We start from the raw sequence: 25,683 nt of genomic DNA, 5'->3' as shown, positions 1-25,683 counted from the left end.
AGATATAACCATGAAATGCTTTAAGGATAATCAGAGAAATCTTAAAAACAATTATAAAACTTACTAGAGACCAGTGAAGAGAGGCTGAAACATGATCTGTGATCTTCTCATATTTGTAAAAAGCCCAGCAGCTGCAATGAGTTGTTATAAGTCTATTTCACCACCTCAGCATTCCCACCTTCATGCTGGGAAACAACTTCAGTAGATCTTAGAATTAAATGACTGAAAACAATCTCGTCAAACTCTTTTGGGGGGGTGCTGGCTTGTTTTGGGGGGACTTGGGCTCTAGTAACTCATCCTGGCCACGGCCCTGTTCATGTTAGACCTGGGTGGACAGTTTGCGTCCATCCTCCTCCGTGTTTTCTCCGCCCTCTCTAGTTTATAAATGAGCCGAGCAGCCTCCCGGCAGCCAGGCGCTGCTGAACGGACGCAACATGGCGGAGAGAGGCAGCGGTGGTCCGCCCGGTCCTGTTCTCCCGCCCCGCACTACGACCGCTCAGGCTCCAGAGACACCGTGAAGGGACCGAGTGCTTCAACACTACAGGAGAAGAAGTGTTGTGGAGATGAGCCGACACGCCACAGGTAACAAGTGCAGCAGCGCAGGCGACCTTCCTGTTGCCGTAAGGATGTTAGACTCATACTACACACACTTCAACTAACAGAGAGTCGTGGCGTGTTAGTTTCCATCACTTGGCAGGCTGTTGTCCATTAGCCAACTTTTTGTGAAAGGCGGTGAGGAATTTGCTGGAGCGGTTCCTCCAGTGGTCATATAGCTCTGGTCTGTTGGAAATTCTTGTCGGGCGTGTTTTCAATAAAAATAATCATTTCCCCTCAAACCTTTCAGACGTCCAGGACTCGGTGCAGGAGAGTGTCTCCTCCCCGCCGCTGCCTGCAGATCATGTGCTCAACTCCGGAGCTGTTTTATTCCCTGGTAGATATTCATCCAAACTAGTCTGCGTGTTTCTATGTGTTCAGGACACTGATGTCTTCTATATTGTATTCTAGATAGGCTAGAAGAACAGGTTCATCATTTTTCAAGTTTGTCTTAAAACAACAGTCAGGAGCCCAAATGAACATTAAAATATGTTTTTCTTGCTGTAATCATCCCTCCTGTTCATACTGACCATTAGAAGATCCCTTCATAATGACCTTACAATGGAAGTGATGGAGGACAACTTCAGCTTCAGCTTCAGACTAACTTTTTAGCACTAAATGACTGACTGTGTGGACACACTGTGGGTTTGGGCCTCCATCACTTACACTGAAAGCACATTTGAAGGGAATCTTTTAATACATTGAGGAAAACCTCTTTCAGTGTTCATATGGACACGTGACTGTTGTTTAAGACACACATGAAAAATAGTAAAGTCATCATTTGCCAAATGAAGAAAAACAAGAGCTTTATTGTATAAAACATCAGTGCAAGTGCTGAATAAAAGTATTCTTAACTGAGTCTGGATTTAGTATAAATGCCAGAAGTTTCTCTTTTTTTAGTAGTTGGAGTGAAGCTTATGAATATGAGATAATTTCTTTCTGCACAGGTGCTTTTGATCAACATGGCTGTCCTTTGATCGTGTTCCCAGTGGACGGACAAGCCAAACTCCCCTCAGAGCTCAGCAAAGCAGAAGTGGTGGACTTCATAAATTACTTTCTTTGTCTGCAGAAGTATGTGGAGTCAAACAGGTTTATAGTGTAAATGTATGTTTGTGTGTGAGAGTGTAAGATGGACTGATGGCTGAATTGTTCTGTCCTGACAGTAAGAAGCAGGAGAAAGACAGTCTGGTGTCGGTGGTGGCTGATCTGAGGCACGCCTCTCCTCCCACCACCAGGTTCATCGCTGAGACTCTGCTCCTGCTTGAGGTATTATTATTATGATTATTATTATCATTATGATGTCAGAGTGCTCTGCTCTGTGTGGTGCTGCTGTGGAAAGTAGATTTCTACAGTAATGGCTCAAACATGGATGGTGGAGGATGTATCAGATGATGATGGAAGTGCCAACTACAAACTGCTTGTGTCGTCCAATCAACAGTCAACAACTCAAAGACTTACAGTGATAATCCTCATATTTAAGAAGCTGGAATCAGGGAGTGTTTGGCTATTTGGGAAATTACTGAGATGATTGAGTGATTTATCAGTTATATAGATTTACTCTCTGTAGATAAATCAGTTAAATGACTAATTGTTTAAAGTCTTTAATACAGTTTTTATATTTACACTTTCCATAAAAAAGTATTCATTGAATAAAAATAGGAATGATGTAGTTTAGAGACAGGAGCAGAGCTCCTGCTGGTGGCGCTGCAGCTTCTGTTCCATGCTGACAGGAATTCAATACATACATTTTGGAATAAAATATCTAAATAACCATTTCTAATATTAAAAATGTATTAAACCCTAAAATTTGCTAGTTTTGAAAAATAGATGTACTGCAGCAGAACTTTGATCATAATAATGGAAACGGTGCTTCCTGAAAGGCAAAAATGAACATTTTCAGAAATATGTTCTCAATTTCTTTGTTTGCAAACAGTGCACAACAACAACATATGTGTGAGAAGCCAATAAGTAATAATATTACATCAACCATGTGTCAGTAGTGCTCTAGCAGTCAGCCCTAACAGAGACTATAGACGTATAAAACTACTGTATGTCTTTATCCTCTGTACCTGGATGTACAGCATCATACATATAATCCTCATATAGTCTACAGTGTTGTTGTTTTTATCTTTGAGATAAAGATGCATTAACACATGCAGATACAAGGAGGCAGACTCCCTCTTGTCTGTCACGAGCCTGAAGCTTGTGTGGAGCATGGCATTTAAATCCTCAGCTCTGATTGGGCAGTTATTGTTTCTTATTGCCACTATACTGACTCTGGTATATATACTGAAACTGGTATTGTAGAGAATTTGCAGGATGATGAAAGTGAGAATCAGCTTTTCCCTTTTTGTTTTGTTGCTTTCACACAGTTTAGAGTAGAAACTACATCCTTTAGTTTCATGAGGAATCCATATGAGGCAATTTGTTGTTGAGAACATTTACATACAGTTGAACCTTTGTCAACTTCCTCACGCCTGGGTAGTCTCTGAGTCTCTGAGTAGTGTTGGTCAGCAGCAGCATGTTTTTTCGAGGTTCAGTTCACATGAATAGCAGCCTGTCACGTCTCCAGGTTTTCGATCTGTATGTGAACATACCATCAAGCTGGTGATTATTGGAGCGCTCCAGTAGCCCAATAGTTACTGTTCCTGGTTGGATTCCAGCCAGGAACCTTTGTTGCTGGTCATACACATCCCTCTCTCTCTCTCTCCTTGTTTCCTGTCTGTCTCTTCACTGCCTGCTGTCTAATAAAGGCAAAAATGTCAAAAAAATGTTGGTGATTATCTCTCAGCCATGTGAAAACAAAAAGATTAGAGACCAACATGAAATCTAAATTTTTATTAATTTATGCGTTTAAATCACAGGTATTTTGGGGGGAGTTTTTTCCTCTTTTTTTTATTAGACTGTAGAGAGCTGACAGGAAATGAAGGGAGAGAGACGGGCATGACATGCAACACTGCGATTACATGGTCAGCACTGTAAACCCCCTAGGCCACCGAGACACCCCAACATCAACCTAAATGTTAGAAGAAGACATTTCTAAATGATGAGAAGTAATATCCCTGATTGAACACACATTAGAATTTCACATCACTGGTCTTTAAAGCTGCACTCTACTGTAACCTTGCATGCTGGCAACCCTGAAAAAGAACAAGACGTACCTGCTACATTTTTCACTTTAATGTCCAGAAATGCAGCGTGATGCACACAGAGCGCACGCTATCTACCGACCAGGATGGCTCACTGGCTGCTGGGTTTAAACTCAGCCTCTGATATGTCATTTCCTGTGGGAAAGGAAAAGTACAAATCCAACATCAGAATTTAATTTGAGCTGAGAAGAAAGTCACTGACAAAAGAATTCTTCTCTGCTACAAAGAAGATAAGACTGGTATTTGTATGTAACAATCGAGCGTGCTGCGTCTTTAAAGTGTTGTACAAGTTGAGTTCAGGGACAGCTTTTGTGAAATGGCAGCCTGGTATTTCTGCAGTTGGTTATATCTGAATTATTTATGAACAGGAGTTGGTTCTCTGCACACAGTACAGTGATGTGTTCAACTTGTACTGCCCTCTTGGCTAGTAGAACTCTTTCTTTGCAGCATAAATGAATGCAGCATTAATTTTATTGAAAAAGCTGTAGCCTGAGCTGATCTTCAAAGTACAATACCAAATGCGTCATGTCAGCGGTGGTCATAGTGGAATTCCTCTTTCTGTGTGTGTGTGTGTGTGTGTGTGTGTGAGGAGAAAGGGGGAGCGGGGGTCACATGCATGGCTGGTCACATGCTTGGTTATTTAATAGAGAAGCCTCAGTGAAATTACTTTAAATGAGCACAATTATGTAGGGGATGCTGCATTTTTGCATCCAGATCAACTCTTGTTGTTTCAGAGGGGGGAAAAATAGTTCCTATGGTCAGAGTTGCTGGTCAGCATGCATACCAGCATGTTTATACATTTTATTTTTTGTGATTAGAAACTGCTGTGATGGGGAAAAACTTAGTTCATAATCTCCACTCTGTCTTATCTGAATGTATGACACACACGTCTGTATCATTTTCCCAAATATTACTTCATTCGTTTGTCTTAAGGTTAGTTTTTAAACCTGCATGAACTGATTTCCCTTTCCAATTGGGGACAGCAATACATCAACACAAACTGACAGATGGAAAAGCCACTAATTGCAAGCAGGAAGTTAGTTCAGCATATAGAGTACCGCTGAACATAATTGCTGCTCAGCAACAATTTTATAAATTGTTGCTGAGCAGTGAAAACTGCAAAAATCTCATGAGATGCTGGCAATTCTGAAGACTAACCCTAAGTCACTGTGTTAGCTGGGTGTTAATCAATTATTAACTTGGGGTGCTTTCACACCTAACCTGTTTGGTTAGGTGTGTGTGGAATTCAAAAATGACTGAACTGCTAAAATAAATCCATTTGCTAATCACGAATGGTTAAGACAGCGATCTCTCAATCTGTGTAAGCAATAAGACTATATTGATAAAAGTAATATTTGTAATAGTAAATGTATAGTCATATGCATGTCGATATGTAAGTGTAGGGATTTTCTCTGGCCCAGTGATGTGCTGCATAATTCTGAAGGAATTGGAGGAATTTTTGGTTTCCCCACATGGTGCTGATGATGCAGGAGGATGGTTTCCTAAACTGCCCAATCAGTGAGTTCCTGCCAGTCCACATGACTTCATGTTTACTCCTCTTGGTGTGTTTTGAAATAAGTTGCTGTGAACACAGAAAATTAGGTTAAGTGGTAGTTAAATATCTAATGTCATTATAGAGCCCAGAACTCAGAACAAAACCTGAAGTTAAAGTTCCCTTTCATTCAAAACAAGATTAGCAGCGTGCCCTTTTGCAGTTTTCCCTAGTTTACTATGAGCCTTTTTTAAGGGTTAATTCATGGCTGAATTTGGCTAATATCCTACTGTTAGCAACAGCCGTTGAATAGCATACCATGAATGACTTAAGCCTGCTGATCAAAATGAGGTGTAAAAATAAACGTCTAAATGTCTGAGTATCAGGCAAACTAAAACATGGTTTTGGTTGAATTATGGGAAATGTAGGATCCAGTGTTTTTGGAGAACGACCCATAATAGAGATTAAAAGTCGGGATATTTCAGTCTTCATTTTTAACCATTCTTTATTTAATCTGTCTCATATAAGTCTCTGACCTTATGGAAGTGAAATACTAAATCGCTGGAGTACCCCTTTTAATTCTCATTCAGCAATATGAGTCATTAATTCACTGTTGATAACAGAAATGATGATGGTAGTGCTGATTTTTCTGTCCGCCTGTCTTTCTAGCTGCACAAGAGGACAGTCCACACGGTGTACATACTTCAGCCCAAGAAGAAGGATGTTGTCAAGCTGCTGCTGAAGCTCCTGGCTCCATCAAAGTCTTACACTGCCTCTTTCAAGGTGAATGCAACAACGCATACTGAACACCAGGACTTTAGCTATAGGTTTGACTTCAGTGAGTGACCCTGTTCTCATCTTTTTCAGAAAGTCCTTCTGAAAGAAATCTCAGAGCTCTCCAACTACATTGACCGAAGCCAGCTGACAGCATCGCTGGGTGGATACTTTATTTACTGTCACCAGAGTTGGGTTGCCTTCATTAAGGTAGTTTGTTTTGGAAAAAAATAATACCTCTGTTACTTTGTACTCTCAACTACTGTCACAGAAACCATAAGTTGCACTGCAAAAGTCATGAATGACTAGCAGTTAATGCTGGTTTTATCCTAAAACTGGAGAGCTGGTGGAGTGTAAATATTCACTATATTTATGACAGTCAAGCTAAGAGATGCCAGCTAGCTAGCAGGCTGACTAGCTAGCAGACAATGACCAGCAGTGAGAGTTTAGTAAATTATAATGAATTTTTTCCACCCCAGCAGACAGCAACTCCTTGTTTTCTTTTTTTTTTTTTTTTTTTTAACTGGCTACTGGTTAGCTATCCAGCTAACTTGCTAGGCTGGAAAGAGGTGCATTATAATTTACTAACCTTCACACTCGCTCTATTAAAATTCTATACTAATACTACTATAAAACACACACTGTGTACTACCGTTGACTAATGTTGTGCAGTTTTAGTATTTGACACAAAATGGGAAAATACCTAAATTACTACTACTAAGAGGAAATGAAACAAGACATTTGCCAGCAGCCATCAATTGAACACTGATTTTTGGAATACTACTGACCATTTCAAATTGAAACAGCAAGTAAAAAACATTTTCCAAATATGTAGTACTTAATATTTTGCCTGCTGCCATCGTCACACTATTGTAGTCATTGTGTTTGTGCAAACCCATGGCCAGGCTGAAACGTAGTGCAAACCACAAGTCAAAATATCAGCAAGAACATTTCTGTAGTCTTTTCCTAAACTTCACTTACTTATTTCTGTGAAGTTGTTCTGTGTTTGTTTGTACGAGTGTACAGCAAGCTTGTCATAAACTGCTTGTTTCAACTTGATGAATGTCACCTGTTCATGACAAGGTGCTCGTTCATGAGAGTTCATCATTAGCATAAACACCCCTCGAGTGCTGTGCTGTACTGTACAATAAAAAGAAGAATTTCACACTGCAGAGATCAAAATCCTAAGAAATGTAGGATAAGAATATGATATTGATTCGAATTGGTGATGTTAATCAAATATTCAGTATTCACTTGCGTTTAAAACACCCAAAGGACTATTATGAGCCCACAGATGTTATTAATTGTTCAGTAAATAAATACAGTAATTTTGCATCTTTGCTGATCAGTTCTGTTTGTGTAACTCATCTGAAACTATCAGAGTCTGATTCTTACGAAGCAGTCTTATGATCAGTCATGACACAAACAGAAGGCTTAACACAAAGTAACATTGTCCTGCTATCCTCAGCCACTGGTGTGTGTGTGTGTGTGTGTGTGTGTGTGTGTGTGTGTGTGTGTGTGTGTCTTTCACACATACACATACTCACTTATTCAAAGGTCTAAAGTAGCACACAAATATACACTCTGTTTACCTGACATACAATACTAAAGCAGAGAGCAGGCAAAATATTCATTCCAACTAAATATTAGCTCTTTGTGATGGAGAGCACGCTGCTGTTGAGCAGCTCATTCAGTCAGGAAGATGTTTTCATTCGTGAATCCATTCATGAGATCCGTCCAAGCGGCCTGCGTCTATTGTTTTGTTACCTTGGTGAGGCTTGTGCAAATGCCTCGCGTAATCAGCTGACCTTATTAGCAAGTGAAAGGAGCCTCTTTCCATGAGATTATACATTCAGTCATGTTCAAATGGGCCATTTGGCACATGATGACAGTATTATTTAACCAGGAAGCTCTCTGTCTATAGGAGACCTATTAAGGATGCAGCGACACAATCTCCAGTAGACCTACATATAGCAGTGTTTCCCATACATAGGCTCTACTGGGGCAGCCCATGTAACCCACTGCTTAACCAACAATCATATACACCCCACCCCCCCCAACCCCCGGATTTAGGTTTAGTTTGTGGGCGTTGAGCAATTACAGAAAATTCTATTGAGCTTAGAACACAGCAGCCTAACAATGAGTCCTTATTTTTTAAAATTATAATTGCAATTAGACTATAAAAGTGAGTATATCACAAATTAAATTTTACAAAAATCTATAGTGAAAAGTCTTGTTGGTCTTTTAGCATTAGAGTGACTCTGGTTCTGTGCTGTTCTCTGTAGGAGATTGATGCGTTTGTGCAGCAGTTCCTGTCTGTGGTCCAGCGGCTGCCGTCATGCATCTCCACCCTGCAGGCTCTGTCCAGGCTGCCGCTGCCCACCACCTTCAGCGAGCTCCAACACTTCTGCTCTACCAACGAAGCCAAGTTCCAGCAGCTCAGGAGGTCAGGATGACAACTGTTCTCTCCTCCTCCTCCTATAGGCCGGGATCGCTTCACTAGATGGTTGTTTCAGCTTCACAATAAATGCAGTCAGACCGTCAATTAAACGAGTAGTCATTTGCTAAAAATGGATCATCAAAATATTTGCTAATTTTCTGTTTTTAGTGTTTTTGGTAAAAAATGCAAAACATATGGTGGTTCCAATATGAGGATTTACTACTTTTCCCAATGATGTCATTATAAATGTCATATTTTGGGGTTTTGGACTGTTAACCAGTCAAAGCAGACAATTTGAAGACATCACTGTGGACTCAGGGAAATTGCACCAGGCATTGTTCTCAATTAATTGAGAAAACACTTATGAGGTTAATCAATAATGACATAGTTACAGCACTAATTTATTGATTGTGATAATATGAGAATCAAAACATGTAGTGAAAACAAGATCATGCTGTCCACCTCCTAGTTTCAGGGATATATAATTGAAGTGAAATGATACATTTGCACCTGTACTTTGTATTCACTGGTCATTTTTCACATGTGAAGTCCTAATGATCTGAGGATGCAGCCTATTTTACTGCTGCCTTTTGCAATGAAAGCACTATTTGCTAAATTGGGACTAGCATTAATTAAGATCAGTTGAGGTAAAAAAGTTTATAAAAATGTGTATAAATGTTTTTGTGAAATTACACTGGGCATCATAAAATACACACTGTCCTTAGTGGTATCTCTAAATCCTTTCTTCAACAGTTAGTGATATGATCCTCTAAACGGAAAAGCTTACCAGCCAAGTTCAACATGCATCTGCTTTAGCTGCAGAACATCTGAACCTGCTCTGTTAACAGAACACATAGTTCCAACTCAGCTCACAGCTGTATCTCAAACTCCTGCATGTCCCAGTTTATCTGAACATGCTCTAAACTGCTGCTAAACCAATATGTGACACAGCAACAGCTCCCGTATGACTATGAATGACCACTGCTGTGGTTTATCACTACTTCACAAGTGGAAATTGAAGGCTGTCTCAGACTTGTGACATTCACTGATACATGGCATTAAAAGGCAGGAAAAGCAATCTCTCATCATTGCTGCCAGTAATGCTACTGTAAGGTTGCTGCATGGCATTATGGGAATAGTATGAAAACATGTTTCTCTGCCTCTTCTGTGATGTCTTTCAGATTATTATATGATGTTTGGAAATAAGCTCTTGTTCTCTCACTGTTGTACCAGCCGTAACATCTTTGCAATGTCATCCAGTTTTTCACAGGAATAACTAACCTGACTCAACCTGAAATTCTGGTTAAATCACCAAGAAACAAAACACTGAGTTGCCTTAGGTTGTCCTTAAGTCAACCACTACACCATCCTCAAGTTACTCTGTATTAACATTGTGTGTGGGTGTTTTGTTGCAGAGAGCTGGGGCTGGATGAGCTGCTGAGGCACTGTGAGAGTGTGGTGGAGAAGCTGCGGTACCCAGAGAAGGAGCCGTGCTACCAGGCGATGGCCGGCACTGCCCTCTTCACACACACTGCCTTCGATATGCTTCAGAACCACAGCAGGTACCGCTGGCAGGCAGCTCACACACTGCTTAGTCTCGTAAAGTACTTTCTCTTAATCCTCTGTAATAACACTTCCCACACATACCATGCAGCAGTGTTGCAATCATCTGTTACACAACACTGACCAGTATCAACACGAGTTTGACCAATAGGGGATTTTTTTGAGTTAGAGTTCTGTTGCTCTGGAGTTGTCTTGATGTAAAGTTGAATGAAAGAACATTTAAAACATCAGTAACACTGTACATAACCCAGAACAAGGACATTCTTGTAGGATGAATAGTTTAGAGATACTTTGCTGGCTTTTTTAAAGGAATAGTTCAACATATCAATCAATCATATTTTATATTTATAGTCTCCCTCCACTCAAAATGTTTCTTCTTCCTTCACTGGTGTCCTCTCTGTGCAGATTGATGTTTATGCAGAGTTTGTTTTCATCTGCTGGAGGAAAGTTTCTCTGCTCACCTGATTTGTGACATCACAACTTGTTTGGAGCCAATCATGATCCAGTATGCAGCTTACACAAGTGTGATGTGGAAACTTGAAGCCTCCAGTGCACAAACACTGAGAATGGACTTTCCAGTGAAGTAGGAGACATCTTGTGTCCAGCAGTTAAACTTTTGAAATGAACAATATTTGCATATTCAGAGATTCTGGATTTTTCAATGAAGAAGGAAGAATTTTAAGAATTTTTAACTAGATTTTTTTTTTTAATGTGGAAAAAGCCACATCAGACACAATGGACACATTATCTGCCAAATATACAGTATGTTAAAAACAATCCCATTTTGAGTATTTTTATATCAAAATTCTTGTCTTTTCTCTTTTTGTAAAATGTTTTCACATTTACTCATCTTGAACTTGTGGGCGTATACAAAGAAGTATATAATCAACAATCACCCTCCAAACCACACCTGACTGCTTGTGGGTCATAGTAGCCAGCAGAGCAGTATAACAGGAGGAGGTGTGTCAGGATATCAGTGGGCAAAAAGTTTGTTTTCCAATAGAATGTGGCTGAGGTGTGATTTTATTCATTACACCCTCACCCTACTCTTCTTATCTAACAACGAGCGAGCAAGGGAGTCCCCCACAGCTCCATATCACACTGTATTCACTAAGCCATGCTCACCCTCTAGCAGTCCAATTAAATTTGAAGAATTTGATTGAAATCCTTCTTGTAATTGTACACCAGCCACATATTGTGTTTCACTGGGAAATATGTCACAGTGCAGAAGCTGAAGACACTCAATCTTCCAGCCGTTTAACTAACTTTAAAGATTTATGTCTTCAATAGGAACGGGTGGGCTTAGGGCTGAGAGCTACAGACAGAGCAGAGAAGTCAGAAAACATGAGTCCAACTAACTCACTGTTTGTTTTGTTCTTTTTATGGTAGATATTGACAATAAGAAATAGAATAACACCAGCCTTGTCCTTCTCATCTCTTTATTGAATGCCTGTCAGTAAATGTTGGTATTTTAATGTTGGCATTTAGGATTAAACCACCACCACGCACCAAATGGTGTAGATTATGTTGTGATAAATGTGAAGGGATGATGCCAGCTAATAAAAGTCTGTGTGTTTTACAGGATAACTGCAGGTGTGGAAAAGGTGGAGCTGCTGTGGCAGCAGGCCTTTGCTAAGGCTCGTCTCCAGCTGCAGGTGTTCCAGCTGCGAGAGGACGCACTGCAGGTGAGTCAGCAGGCAACAGTTTGGGTGTGAATGATTTGAACAGATATTATTTAATTACGGCATGGTGTTCTACTTAGTTTAAATCTAACTGCAGTGCATTAGTGTTTATTTTAATGACGTATGATATTCATGTAATTTTTTTTTTTTTTTTTTTTTTTTTTTTTAAATAAATGTCTTGATGATCAGGTTTCCTCTGTACTCTTCTGCTTCCAGATCACCGAGCAGATTGAAATTCTTCTTCAAGAGAAGCTCCAGCCTTATGAAATAGAAATTGCCAAGGATGCTGCAAAGGCAGGGAAGTTGATGTCAGAATTTGAGACGTCCATTCACACCCCTGCTATGGTACTGCTGGAGCTCATGTGTTCTCTTTGACTTTTTGTCAGTTTTTGGAGATGTGACCTCAATGTAATTACAGTCGTGGTGTTCAGATGATATTGTTGTGGTTCTGATTTTCTAATTTGATTGGATATCTAATGTCAGTGACACATCCACTCTAATCCACCAGGTTATGCACCTAGCTTATTTACATAGTTGATAGCATGATCCTTTTGTTTGTGTGTATAGTAGGTTATTACTTTTAGAAATAAATGATTAACGAATCATATCAGTAGTTGTCATATTACTATGACAACATCAGCGTTAATTTCTCTTGTATCTTCAAATAACTTCAAACCCTCGTCCTCCCCCCACCAGGCTCTTGTTCGCTGTGCTGAAGATGTGATCCACACGATGGCGGAGATCCTGCCATTGGACAGTCAGACCAGGGAGCGCTGGGTTCTGGATCTGGAGAGGCTGAAGGAGAAACTCCGCTCTGCTGTGCACTTCATTTTCCAAACCCTCAGAGCAGTTTCCAGCTACCATCATTACTACAACAAGGTAAGCTGTCAGCATTTATGGAAATATAAAAGTAGTAATCTCTCTGATTTTGGAGAAGAGATTGGCCATCAACTGCAGTGATGTAGTTTAAAGATTGTTAGAAAATGAATCCACAATCTTAACAATTAATTTTATTAATAAATGTAAGTAATTTCTCCAGTACCATCTTTTCCAGTGTGAGGATTTGCAACTTTTCTATGTCTCATACAGTAAACTGAATGCCTCTGGGGTTTTAGCAAGTAGATGAAGCAATTTCTTGAAATAAAAAAAATGAGAATTTCAAATTCTCATTTACACTGAACATTGCAGGATAAAATATGTTATTTGCATGGGAGATGTTGTATTTAAGAGTTTAAGTTCAAGCACTTAAAGCAGTTCAATTGTAAGCATTGAAAAGAGCTGATGTGCTGAAATCAGTTAGTGATTGTTGAAAGCATCTAAGTCCTGTAGGCAGCTGAATTGTCCATTGAATAGTAAGAGGTGATAAAACTTGAAATGACAGTAATGTAAGCAGTGACAGCACTTGAAATGTCAGTTGAAGAGTAAACATTGGTTGGTGTCAGTTGAGGTGTAAGCATATTTTAAAGCAGTTCTAATGTCAGTTGAATAAGTGGTGAAATGTCTCCCCTCTTGTGATAAAGAATAATGTAACAAACAACCACTGTAAAGCATTTCCTCCTGAGAATAGTAGAAATAGTGTGTATGAATGTGTGAACCAGTACTGTATACAGTATATATCCTAACTGTTTACTGTTCCCTGTTCAGGCCAACAGCTGGTACAGTCTGGTCCTCTGCGAGAACTTCCTCCAGCAGCTCCTGTCCGGCGTCGATGGAGACGATGTTCCCAGACAGCGGCAGAGGAGGAGCTGGGGGACGATCCCAGCATGGAGGCAGAAACTGTCAACGTTCCTGAAGAAGAATCCCCCTCCAGACATGGAGGAGCTGGTTCATCTGGCTCATCTGTCTAATGTCATCCCAGATGACGAGGTCCAGCAGGAAGGAAAGCAGATGTCTCAGCGGTGAGAGAGCACAGAGCTTATAAAGAGAAACCTATGACTGTCTTTTGATTTCAAAATGACGTGGTCATCAAATGTGCTGATTACTAATAAGACTAATACAAAGGATGTCCTGAGGGGATGTCTGAATAAATCTGGTCCTGGCTGTTTGTTTTGCCACAAGACACCTTTTGCACCTTGTTTTAGACAGGTAGTGCACCTAAAAATACACTGTACTCTTTATGTGAATGTATGTATTCTTATGCTCTAACCCAGTGGATCCCAACCTGGGGGTCAGGATACTTCCTTCTCCCAAGGACAAACCTGAAGGGGCACAAGATGATTAAGGGGATATGAAAGAAAAATAATTCTTACACAAAATGATGCTCATGTTTTATGACTTTCTACTTTGACTTTCTTGTGAAATATTGAATACTTTCCTCAGAACTCTAACAATCCTTCAGATGCAATGATCTAAGAAGGAAAAAAACACTCTTTGGTTGAACTCACATCCACACTGAAGTCATATCCTGTGATGAGCAAAGCATGCTGAGTCACTGTAATGCTTTCATCCCTACTTTTATAACCTCTTGGTGATGTTGGTTACCTTGGAAATTGGTTGAAAGCTCTTGAAACTGCTAGTTTGCTTCAGTTTCTCAACTGAACTTCCAGAAAATGTACTATATTATGATATACATTAATATGGCTCTATAAAGTTCCATGACTAGTAGACACATTCCTCTCCTAATACCTATATTATTTACACTAATCTTTCTTGTATTCATCAGGTGCATGACCCTGAGGAAACTTCTCATTTCTTCAGGACCTGTGGCTGTTGGTCACCTCCAGCTGGCCTTACAGTGGCAGTATGAGTTGTTGCGGAGCAGCCATGTTGACAGTGGTACAAACAGAGCAGCTAAGGATGATAAGGACAGTCATTCAGAGTGTAGTCTCACTAAATGTGAAACTGCAAAGGAGGTGGCCCATCTCCTTGGAGCGTCTCCTTCCACAGCAGTTTCCGGGATGGTGTCAGCTGAGGGTAAACCCCCTTCCCTCAGCTCATTCGACTCAGGCTTCGATGGAGTGGGGAGCAGCCAGCTGGAGGCTTGGGGAGGGAGGGAAGGAGTGGAGGGTGTTTCCAGATTATCTGGGACCAGGGACTCGGTGAGGCCTGCCCTGAGCCAGCCTCAAATCTACGAAGAGAACATCTCTAGCGTTTCAGATTCCGAAGACCACAGAGAGGAGTTTGACTTTGGCTCTGTGGGAAACTCCTCCAGGGCGAGCATCCAGATTATCCCTAAAGTAACTGTGGATTCCCTCAACTTTGAGATCAAAGTGAAGCGGTCAGCTGCACTACCCAATAATCCGTGGCTTAGCTTGCCAGTAGATGACCTGGAAAACTCGTACACAGTCACCATCACACAGAACCCAACACCACAGAAGAGAGACCTCCAGTTCCATGACCCCTCAGACCCCCATGCTAATGCCAACCAGACCAACGGGTCTCGAGATCAGCCCACGCAGACGGAAGTGTTAAGCAGCACACAGCCCAGAGGGCCACGGAACAGGGACTGGATTCTACATTCACAAAGCAGTTTAGACGATCCTGAACTAAGTCCCATTTGCAACATCCTCTCCAGCACTATCACAGATGGAAGAGACAAGTCCGGCTGCACCACAGAGGGGATTCCTACTCTTCTCTGGGATTCTTATGACCTCCATGATCAGAATCAGGATACTGTTGATGGGTAATGCGTTTAAATTCAGTTTGGCCTCAAATCTCAAAGTAAAATTGAAAGCAAGTAAATTTTGTCTCAATAATGTCAAGTCAATTTTATTTATATAGCTCACAAATTTGCCTCAAGGGCCTTTACAATCTGTACAGCATACAACATCCTCTATCTTAGAGCCTCATTTCTAATAAGGAAAACCCTTTCAAGTTGAGTTAAACTTCTCACTTGTATGTGTAAGTGAATTCATGTTGTTTCTTCCATCAATAAAAAGAAGTGCTATTTTTCATGCACTAATCATGTCCATCACAGACTACCAAATGGCAAACTTCTCTATCTTTTCAGTGTGACTGATGACTCTTTAAAGGACTGGGATGTGAAGGAGCAGGAGGGATTAAGGGAGGTGGAGAAGATCCTGGACAGGGCTGATGAAATCCTGGAGGTAAGAGATGCACCATTTGAGTGAGGAGAGGGAATAACTGCTGCCATGCCACTGTGGTTTGTAAAATGTCCAGAAAATGTCAAGGGTTCATCACAAGTCACATGATGTGTCTTCATTTCTTACTGATCTGATCAGCAACCAAACGAACCATAAATAATTTCAGAAAAATAAGCAGTAACCATCAGATGTTTGGCATTTTTTTATTCAGCAAATGTGACTTCAGGATTGAAGACACCACTGTCAGATCGTAAATTAAATTGCTTCTAGTGCTAGTATGCTGTTGGCTACAAGTGACCTAAAATATTCTCCCTATAAGTCTGTCTGCAGATGTTCTATTATGTTGGGTGCTGTTTGCCATTAGTGAGTTTTGTGGGTCTCTTTTATGTCTCTTGCTTTGCAGGAGGAAGAAAATGTTCTGGCTCAGGAGGCTGTGCTGGATGCCCTGTTGAGGTCAGAGGACAGGCACAGTCACTGGCCGGTGTGGGACAGTGAGGACCAGCTTGGTGTGGTATGTTATGCATAGATCAAATCAAGAACATAAACTTTTATTTCCCAGAGATGTTATTTTCCAAGAATTTTCTATTGAACTTTGCATCTCTGAAGGTGCTCTCTTCTTTCTCTTTTTAACCATAGTGTCTCTCACTGGTCATGCCAATTCTCTAGTTTTTCTTTTTGATTATTTCAAGCAAGCATTGTGCACTAATAGCGCCCCATACATTATTTTTCTCCAGTGGCTGTCAATTTTAGTACCGAATGACAATACAGGTACTCCAGTTTGATTAGTGCAATATCAGTGTGGGCGGGAACAGCATCAACAGACAGTTTTTAGCACACTACAATATAGATTTCAACCATCAGTTGAGCTTACATTGTTTCCTTTTGCTTTGCCCCATCTGTACTGTAATAACTTACTGTGAGTTAGTGTCTAGTCATTTACATCACCAAATCTGGAGCCATGAAAGAGAGATGGCTAACACTTGTATAATGCAGGAGCTGCTGATGACTCAACAGGTGTTGAAATAACATGCACAAAAAATGTCGTCTACGGGGAATCAGTGCTAATGTTAAAATGCTAGGCTAACTAACCTCCAATTTGAGTGGAATACAAACTCAACAGCACAATGAGTCTACCCTAATATTGAATGTTGTGAAATGACAGACAGCTTAACTTGCCAATAGTTGATAGCCATGTGGACTTGAAGAGGGAATAGAACACCTTGTATCAACGTTTGTAGTCTGTACAATTTGATTTTCTCTAGTCAGTGGTGCACCACAGACGCTGACTGTGCGTCTCTAAGCAATGCTGGCTCTCAGTTGAGTAACGAGTGATGCAATGGAAAACGCCTGCTCAGAGGCTGGGAGCTTGGATGTTTCTGTTTCCACAAATATGTCCAAAAACTCTTCTGTCATCTTTTGAAAAAAGGAAAAACTTTGTTATGGAGGAAACCAGCCAAACATTAGTTAATATTATCTGCCAGAAAAGTTAGTTTATACATCTAGTTCATACCTGCTCTGTTTGTTCATCATGCTCAGTCTTTTCTTTTTCTCGCTCTTTTTTTTTTTCTTTTTTTTTTTTAAAGATGTCATCCAGCGAGTTGGCTGAAGCTGGTGTTCTTGGCCTGGAAGACTGCATTGACCCTGTAGAATCTGAGAATTTGAGTGAACCCAGATCAAATGGATCTGCAGGTGAAAGTAAGGCTTGCAAAGACGACGGGCACTACACTGAAACTGCAACAGGAGCAGATACAGTAGCATTTCACAGCAGGCCGGACCTGCTGACAGAGATGAGGAAGGTCCACGTCCTGGATGAACTGATCATGGAGGAGAACCTGAAGATCCATGAGCTCAGACGCTGTGAAGAAAACCCTAAAGATGAACTCTCAGGGAGCAGAGATACAAACGAGCCATCAAATATGAGCAAAGAGAGGGAGGCTTTCCGGTTACAGCTGGAGAAGGAGAAAAGGGAGGTGGAGAAGCTTGAGAAGAGTTTGGACAAAGAGCGTAAAGTGAAGAAACACAAGGACAGAGCTAGAAAGGTTGTAAAATGTTCTATAATGGAAAAGACCAGAACTGAAAATAAGGAGGACAGAGCGCTCTGTGATGAGCTCTTATCAGGTATTTGTAAAAGATCACAGAACACACATCCAACAGCATTGGTTCAGCATGATTCTCAAGCTCAGGATAAATGTAAGACTGAAAGTGCTCAAGCAGAATCAAGTCTTGAAGTTGCCAAAGAGGATACACCGCAAGATTTGGATCAACTTCCAGATTCCCGACACCAAGAGCTTAATTGTTCTGAACCTGAGCCATCTGCATTTAACAGAACCGCCTTAAATAGTAACTCTGATTTAAAGGAAGAGGTGGGAATCCAGCCTGTGGGATGTATATATGTGACAGAATCTGCTGAAAATGCTAGCGTATGCAAACCAGAAGCTTCTTTAACGGCTGAAACGAGACCAGATGATGGAGCATTTGACCCAGGTGGAAAATCACACCTTCCTCCTGAACCTAAGCCAAGAAAGCTTCAGCTTCCTGTGAACAACGACCTCGCCGAACATGAAACGCCTCATTCCTCAGAAGTGATGAATTCAACTCCATTCTCAGTTGCTCAGGATCCCACTGTGGTGCAACTTGATCTACAAGTTAACCCGCTTGATGCCCTGCCAGAGAATGTGACTCCAGCCATCAGTCACAACCTGGTGCTCAATCCAAATGTGAAGGAACACAGTAACAATAACAACAATAACCATACGCTGCCAGAGAAGGGCAAAATGTCATTAGATCACAGTAACGCATCTGAAATGACCACTAAGGATGAAGAGCATGCATCAGTGGCACCTGTACAGACAGAGTTACACCCAACAGAAGAAACTGAGACTTCTTCTCCTGCAGATGAGTGTCCACATCAACAGTCACCACTCCAGCTGCCTCCTGACCTGCCTCAGGAGTTTGATCCGGGTGGTAAAGATGAGCAGAATGAAGACTTGCCTGATGGTGTTCAGAGCTCTGAGGTCATGAGGGTCTCAGGCTCTGGATCGCCAGGGATCCAGGCCCAGCTTAACATCAATATGAGAGAGGTACTACTGTCATCCACAGTCACCACCTTATTATTTGTGTTCTCTTAACCCTTTGTACCTGACAGATACCTTTAGCACCAATAAGCATGCCCCAAACATGGATAAATGTTCATTAAATCCAAAGATGCTCCTCATAACTGCAGATCTTACCTCATAAACATGTTTTGAGTTTTCTTCAGTGTCACAGTAATCCAGTGATAGTTGTCTGTACATTCACGGTCACAGTGCAAACAGGAAGTGCTAATAGTTCATTCAGCAGGACATTTCATGCTGACTATCTGCCAGAACACAAGCTAAATAAACAGGGCTCAGGTGTAGCCCACAGCTAACTCACACTGACTCCATGGCAACATTACTTCCTGCCTTTATCCCCCAAAGCATTGTGGGATCTGTAATTCCAAAAGTTAGAACTAAATTATCTCCATTTAAAGACAAAGAATGACATTAGGAGTGACAAAATCATTTATATTTTTTCAGTTTCAATTTTTTTGGACATTACTAAGGTTCAGAAAGTCCCATCAACATGGTTCTTATCACTGGAACACTGACACTCTTGTCTATCATGACATCATTCATGTTGAAAACCTGTGGCAAAAAACTCAAACAATTTTAAATAGAACAAAACATGTAGTGACTCTGCTAAAAGCCTGTAAATGGAATAAAAACTCAGCAAAAAAGCAGAGGGTTTAAAGGGTTACGTGGCCAGTCTTGTGGCTTTGTTTTAGTGTTGCTCAATGCTGATTATTATCTCCACCATTTTTGTTCATTTGATTCAAATAGACTTATTATTTTCTTTACAATGTGATTGCAGATGACAGATTTTAAGACCCCCATAGTCCTGGACACAGGGTCTGGTTTGATGAAGGCAGGATTCGCAGATCAAGGCCTCCCAAACGTTATATTCCCAACAATTATTGGGCAGCCAAAGTATGAGGTAAAGAAATAGTCTTTATTTGTAGAGAACAGATGTAATAGTAATGTTCCTTTGCTTTGCTTCCTACCTGCTGTTCTAATTAGAAGCTTTGTCTTGACAGGAAATAATGAATGGTAACCTTGAGAGGGAGACCTACATTGGTCACGAGGCCCAACACATGAGAGGGGTCCTGGCTCTGAAGCATCCCATAAAGAATGGGATCATTCGTAACTGGGATGAAATGGAAAAGGTAAGATGATAATGGGAGATATCAGACCACTTTGTGTTTTGCTGTTGACACAGACAAATATTAGTTGGATTTATGTATTTAATTGTAGGAATTGAAATCATGTTAAACCTCAGACCCCCCTGCCTCACATTTACATATCGTATGAGTGAAGCTGGGATGATGAGATTGACACCGGGGTATTGGGATGGTCATATTGTCATGTTACCTGAATATTCTTTGAACAATCACTGGACTATTCCTACGCTATTAAAAGGAGCAATATCTAGCCTATTTAAAGTACCCATTCGCTCAAGGAATTAGTACATAATGACCATGTGTAGATAAACAGGTATTGTACCTGTGATACAGGTATTATTGGAACATGTGTTTGCCAGCTGATTGCCCTCTGAACCATTGTAGCACACTCCACACCTCCATACAGTTGTATAATGGGTCCTAGGCGTTGACATCATCTGACAGATCGTATCATTCTGATGTCAGTTTTTGTACTGTGGACTAGTGACTAATGACATTTTCCATATTCACCTCCTGAGGACAAATCTGAGGGGGGAGCTGCCTCTGTTAGAGCTCTGTGTGTGTGTGTGTGTGTGTGTGTGTGTGTGTGTGTGTGTGTGTGTGTGTGTGTGTGTGTGTGTGTGTGTGTGTGTGTGTGTGTGTGGTCTAGTTTTGCCTGAGATATGTGCTGCACACAAATCTCCTTTTGCTTTGTCACTTTAAATTAACTCAACCTAATGTCTGTGTTTCTCCTGTAATAGTCCTCCACTGTTTAACACTTCACACAAGTCAGGAAGTCACCTGCTGTCAACACTAATTACACTAATGACTCACACATCAAAGGAGACACCCAGGTGGAGCATTGTTCCTTATTTGAACCTGCTCAACTTTTGAACAAGCTCGTTCATGGTGAACTATATGCAAAGAAAATGTTGAGTTGATGGTTGCATTCAGCTGTTTATTCAGCAGCAGGTGGGAAAGGCAGGGCCTGAACTCTTTATGTGGCGTCTCCTTCCCTCTACTTACTGCTTCACTAATGCCTCCCTCACCTGCTATCAGCTCACTATACCTGTCCAGTGCCCACGTGTGGAGAACTAGCAGAAATGGGTTTGTTACTGTAACTCTACCAGTTTGAGTTCCTTGACCAGCATAAAAACTGAGTCTTCTGGTTTTAGATTTGGCATCACACATTCCAGCAGCTGTGCGTGGAGCCAGAGGATCACCCTGTCCTGCTGACAGAGGCAGCCATGAACCCTCTGGAGAACCGTCAGCACATGGTGGAGATCATGTTTGAGAGTTTCAATGTTCCTTTCACCTACGTGGCCATGCAGGCGGTGCTGGCACTCTACGCTGCAGGAAGATGCACTGGTAATTTGGTCATGAGTTATGTCTTTTTATGCTTTTCACTAATGCATTGTGTGTATCATAGATTTGTATTTTTATAACTTTTCCTTGTAGGTGTGGTGATGGACTCTGGAGATGGAGTGAGCCACAGTGTGCCTGTGTTTGAGGGATACTGTCTACCTCATGCAGTGCAGCGCTTCCCTCTGGCTGGATCAGACGTTACATTGCATCTGAAAAGGGTACAGAGTAACACTTCTTCTCCACACAGTTTAGAGGCAGTGATGTGAACAATCTAATGATAAGAAGCTATTGTATCATTTAAAGGATACATCTGCTGATAACTGAACCTTTCTTCATCAACAAAGCTCATGTGCCGAGCCAAACTAACAATGAATTTAACCCAACCTGACATCTTATTCTATGTCCAAAAACTATTAAAAACACATCAATGAGCCACACTGCTGCACTGTGACATGTTCCTTCATTACTATGAACACACAAACACCCTCCTGCTGCCAGAAATACTCACTAGAGCACCAGATTTGGTTGAATCCGCTCCTGAAAATAGTCCCAACTCCTGGTTAAGTAATGTTTGTTAAAAACTACAGTGCCCAGTTGTTTGAGGAAATTACTGAAGCTTTTTAAAAAATGAAACCGCATATTTGTGAGCTGTTTTTAACGATGTGTGTCTTCAGTAGGAACCAATGGGTTTGGAACTGAGTCAGAGAAGAGAAGTCCAAGTCACACTAGCCTTATTCTGAAGTGAATCTCTAGGCACTGTTGCACAATTGGTCAGAAAGAATCTAGACTTACTTGCCCCTTGGAACCTCTTACAATGATGATTAGTTTATCTTTTGTTTTGAATTGTAAGGACATGCTGTCACTGAAAAATACAACATGTTGCTATGCAGACTAGGTTAAAATATCATCATTATTCAATCATCATTCATTTTCTGTAGGTTAGGGTCAAGATCACACATTTTTGACAACATGTTTAAATTTAAATGTTGTGCTTCCAGCTTCTGCAGGAACAGGGGGTGTGCATGCGCACCACAGCAGAGATGGAGATAGTGAGGGAGATGAAGGAGAGGTGCTGCTGTGTGGCTCCAAACTATGAGGCTGAGCTGAGTCAGGGGGGGTCGTCCTGCAGGGAGATGCATTACACCATGCCAGATGGACAGATCGTCACCCTCAGCACAGAGCGGTTCAGGTAACACCCCCCACATGGGGCTGGAGGGGAAATGACTTGCTGAATGTTAATAGATAAAGAGGTCTATAAAAAGCACAACACCTGCGGTAACAGTAAAGTCAAACAGTTTTGAGCTCAAGAACTAAGCTATTGTTGGACTGACCACAGTAGTTTGGGACCAGATTCATTTGATAATACAATAAAGTGACTGGACATATAATTTAGTTAAATTTGCTTCATTAAAGAAGTGGATTTAGAGTGAAGTTACTCTTCAAGTACAGAGTGTAGCTGGGGTGAGGTTAGCCTAGCTTAGCATAACGACTGGGGGTAGGAAGAAAGGGCTTTGTCTAAAAAAAACCAAACACATTTCTTGCCCTCCTGGTTGTATATAACTAGCTGTAAGCATTGAATATTTTGCACCCTCTCTGAACAATGTGTAATGTCAGCTCCATATTGGAAGAACTAGATAAGCTTGTTCAGCAGGTGCTACACACATGACAGACTACTGAGACAGGCCTGCTGCTTCCTTTGTAGAAGCAGACTACCTCTCATAACAGATTACTCAAACTGCTCTCCTTCATCCAGGGCTCCTGAGATTCTCTTTAAACCCGAGCTGATTGGACGGGACCATTACGGGATTCACGAGAGCGTCTTCAAGTCAATCCTCAGCTCAGACATTGACCTGCGGCGCTGCTTCCTGGGAAACATCGTGCTTTCAGGTAACAGTTGGTTTTTGTTACAGTGTTACACAACCGTCTAACGGGTCAAAGACGCACTCCAGCTGTGCTACTAAATCAAAAGCACAGCGTGGCACGCTTTATGCTTTTGTTTTTCATCTGGTTTGGTCATGTTCCAGTTAAGCTGACGTCTAAATTAGTCTTTCATCTCCTGTGTGAAGGTGGGAACACTCTGCTGGCCGGCCTGCCCGAGAGGCTCCAGGCTGAAATCAGAGGCATGGTGCAAGCCGACATGAGGGAGAGCGTTCGCGTCAACAGCCCCAAAGACAGAGACTTCTCAGTGTGGAGCGGAGGAGCGGTGCTGGCCAACCTGCCCACCTTCAGCTCTGCATGGATCAGTCAGGAAGAATACGAGGAGTTCGGACCGCAGATTGTCTTCAGGAAATGCTTCTGAGACGGACTCCTGTGTAATGTATGACTGATTTGATTTCACAAAGTGCAATATACATACAGATCTTCTACAGTGCCATGGATTGGTCTGAGCCATTATAAGCCCTTTTTTAAATATTTGTCTGTCTATTTAATGTATTCTGTTTTTCTGTGGAGTCTATTTAATCCTCGCCATCAGTCTGGATCTTGACTGTGGAGCTCTTACTTGACACCAGCAGGTTTCTATCCACCTGCTGCTTACTTTATGCCTTATCTATCAAGATCCAACAACACGGCCAGGATGAAACTGGTGTTAATGTCATCGACTTCCTGTCAGTCGACGTTATCGTCCCTCTAGAACCTCTTAACTGTGTCTTAAGTTTCTCACTCTGGGAATGTATCTGTGTCCTGAGAATTTAAGTGTTAATATATGAATGTGTGTGGGTAAGGGACTTGAATTGAAGCTGGCCTTTAATTGATATCTGCCAACTTTGTTTCCAGAATAAGCAATTGAGGGACATTAAGAATAAACTCAATGTGCTGACTCCAAATATATATTAATCTAATATCAAATTATTAATTAATTAATTAATTACTAATAATGAATTTGTTGGACATGGTGAAAGTTGCATTCTATTTGAAACTGGGATCAGTGCAGCTGTGCAGCGTTCAGAACTGGAAACTTTTCTTGTAGCAGCGTTGAATGATCTTTTATGATGGAGTTTTAGGGCCTCTGTTAAAAAAATATAATATGACTTTATTTTCTAAATATTAGGACATGTTTTTCTTTCTTTTTTTTTTGTTGAAATCTTCAGGTTTTCTACGTATGTTTTCCTTCAAATGACCATTTTGGTCGTTTCATAACATTTTTGACTTTTTTCTCAAAATGTTTTTTTAAAAAAACAAATGTTAGAACTTTTCCCCTCACAGTTACAACTTTTTTCTCAATATTTGGAATTGTTGTAATAACTTTTTCAAAATATTTAAACTCTTTCTTGTAACTTTTTTTTTTTTTTTTTTTTTTTTTTTTTTTTTTTTTTTTGCAAAATTTCAGCTTTTTTTTTTTCCCTTTTTTTTCTCCATTTTTTTTTTTTCATTGATATCATGACTCCCGAATCAAAGCAAAAGATCCTAGTATGTGGATGAGTTGTTTGCTTTTGCTGCAGTAATGTGAACTAGAGGAGAAAAGTGAGGATTTGTGGGATATGTAGTTTGTATTCTTGAAAACAATCACCTGAGATCATTATTCCCACATGTTGAATCTCCACCTGAGCTGACTTTTGGTCAGTGAAGGTTTGTATGAAGTTGGTTAGAATGCAGTGTGTGTCTGTATTGAACCATGTGAAGTACAGTACTGGCCCAGTAATGCCTGATGATGATGAAGATGATAAATGCTGCTGCTGCAGGTACAGTGTTTGTATATTGTATAAAGTTTAAATTCTGTCTTTATTTTCTATTTGAGTGCAGTGACTATCCACTTATTTCTTTGTTTTTCTGAGATATTTTAATCTGAGAACTTTGGTTGTGTGGATTCAACACTTGCACAGCAGTGTTGTCTTGTGAAAGGTGTTCCAATGGTGCCAAAAGTGCTGCATTTATCTTGTGACCATGAATTCTGAAAAACCCTTCATCAACCCTGTGTATTTGTACATAGTCCACTTTTTTGAAAGTTATGTCTTTGCATGAAATTATGTTGTTGCATGAAAGCTAGTTGCACCTTCTGCATGTGCTCCATCTCTGCATGTTGTTTTTTTTGTTTTTGTTTTTTTTTACCCCCTCTTAAGGGCATGGGGTTGTTCATGTGACCTGAAAGCTCAGTTCTTAAGTGGAAATCAGAATGTGGGATCTACAATGTGAGCCTTATGTAAGGGCAGAAATCAAGTGCTCAGCCTGCTTTGTGTTTACAGGCTGTAGTTTGTTGAACCTCCTCTAAATGTACTGTATCAGTCTGGACTGAGTCTAGCAACTATTCACCTAAACCATTCCATTTATGTCATGTCTGAGTTTTATAATAAATATTTTAATCCTCATGTTTTGTTCTTTTTGTTCAGACCTAAATGAACATAGTGG

The 25,683-nt window shown here is 40.8% G+C and overlaps 1 protein-coding gene across 1 annotated transcript; it reads left to right on the top strand.

Moving 5' to 3' along the window:
• The first annotated feature begins 135 nt into the window (after positions 1-135).
• LOC137169027 (uncharacterized) lies at positions 136-25,643 on the top strand. Its single transcript, XM_067571963.1, has 23 exons — positions 136-582; positions 845-931; positions 1,542-1,665; positions 1,758-1,860; positions 5,905-6,018; positions 6,103-6,219; positions 8,295-8,455; positions 9,865-10,011; positions 11,595-11,697; positions 11,911-12,039; positions 12,391-12,573; positions 13,339-13,592; positions 14,357-15,316; positions 15,644-15,740; positions 16,141-16,248; positions 17,321-18,817; positions 19,629-19,751; positions 19,852-19,980; positions 21,150-21,342; positions 21,433-21,557; positions 22,338-22,528; positions 23,093-23,226; positions 23,406-25,643. Exons 1-23 carry the CDS (start codon positions 564-566, stop codon positions 23,636-23,638), a joined length of 5,331 nt encoding a protein of 1,776 aa, XP_067428064.1. The 5' UTR covers positions 136-563; the 3' UTR covers positions 23,639-25,643.
• The last annotated feature ends 40 nt before the right edge of the window (positions 25,644-25,683 follow it).

The sequence above is a fragment of the Thunnus thynnus genome, chromosome 18 (genome assembly GCF_963924715.1).
Source record: "Thunnus thynnus chromosome 18, fThuThy2.1, whole genome shotgun sequence".
NCBI classification, from domain to species: domain Eukaryota; kingdom Metazoa; phylum Chordata; class Actinopteri; order Scombriformes; family Scombridae; genus Thunnus; species Thunnus thynnus.
This window is presented reverse-complemented; position numbering and strand designations above follow the sequence as displayed.

What these genes read in the sequence shown, in the direction of transcription:
- LOC137169027 (XM_067571963.1), top strand. An exon ending in GGAAAGCAGATGTCTCAGCG is followed by an intron (nt 13,593 to 14,356) that starts GTGAGAGAGCAC and finishes TGTATTCATCAG; the next exon opens with GTGCATGACCCTGAGGAAAC. An exon ending in AATCAGGATACTGTTGATGG is followed by an intron (nt 15,317 to 15,643) that starts GTAATGCGTTTA and finishes CTATCTTTTCAG; the next exon opens with TGTGACTGATGACTCTTTAA.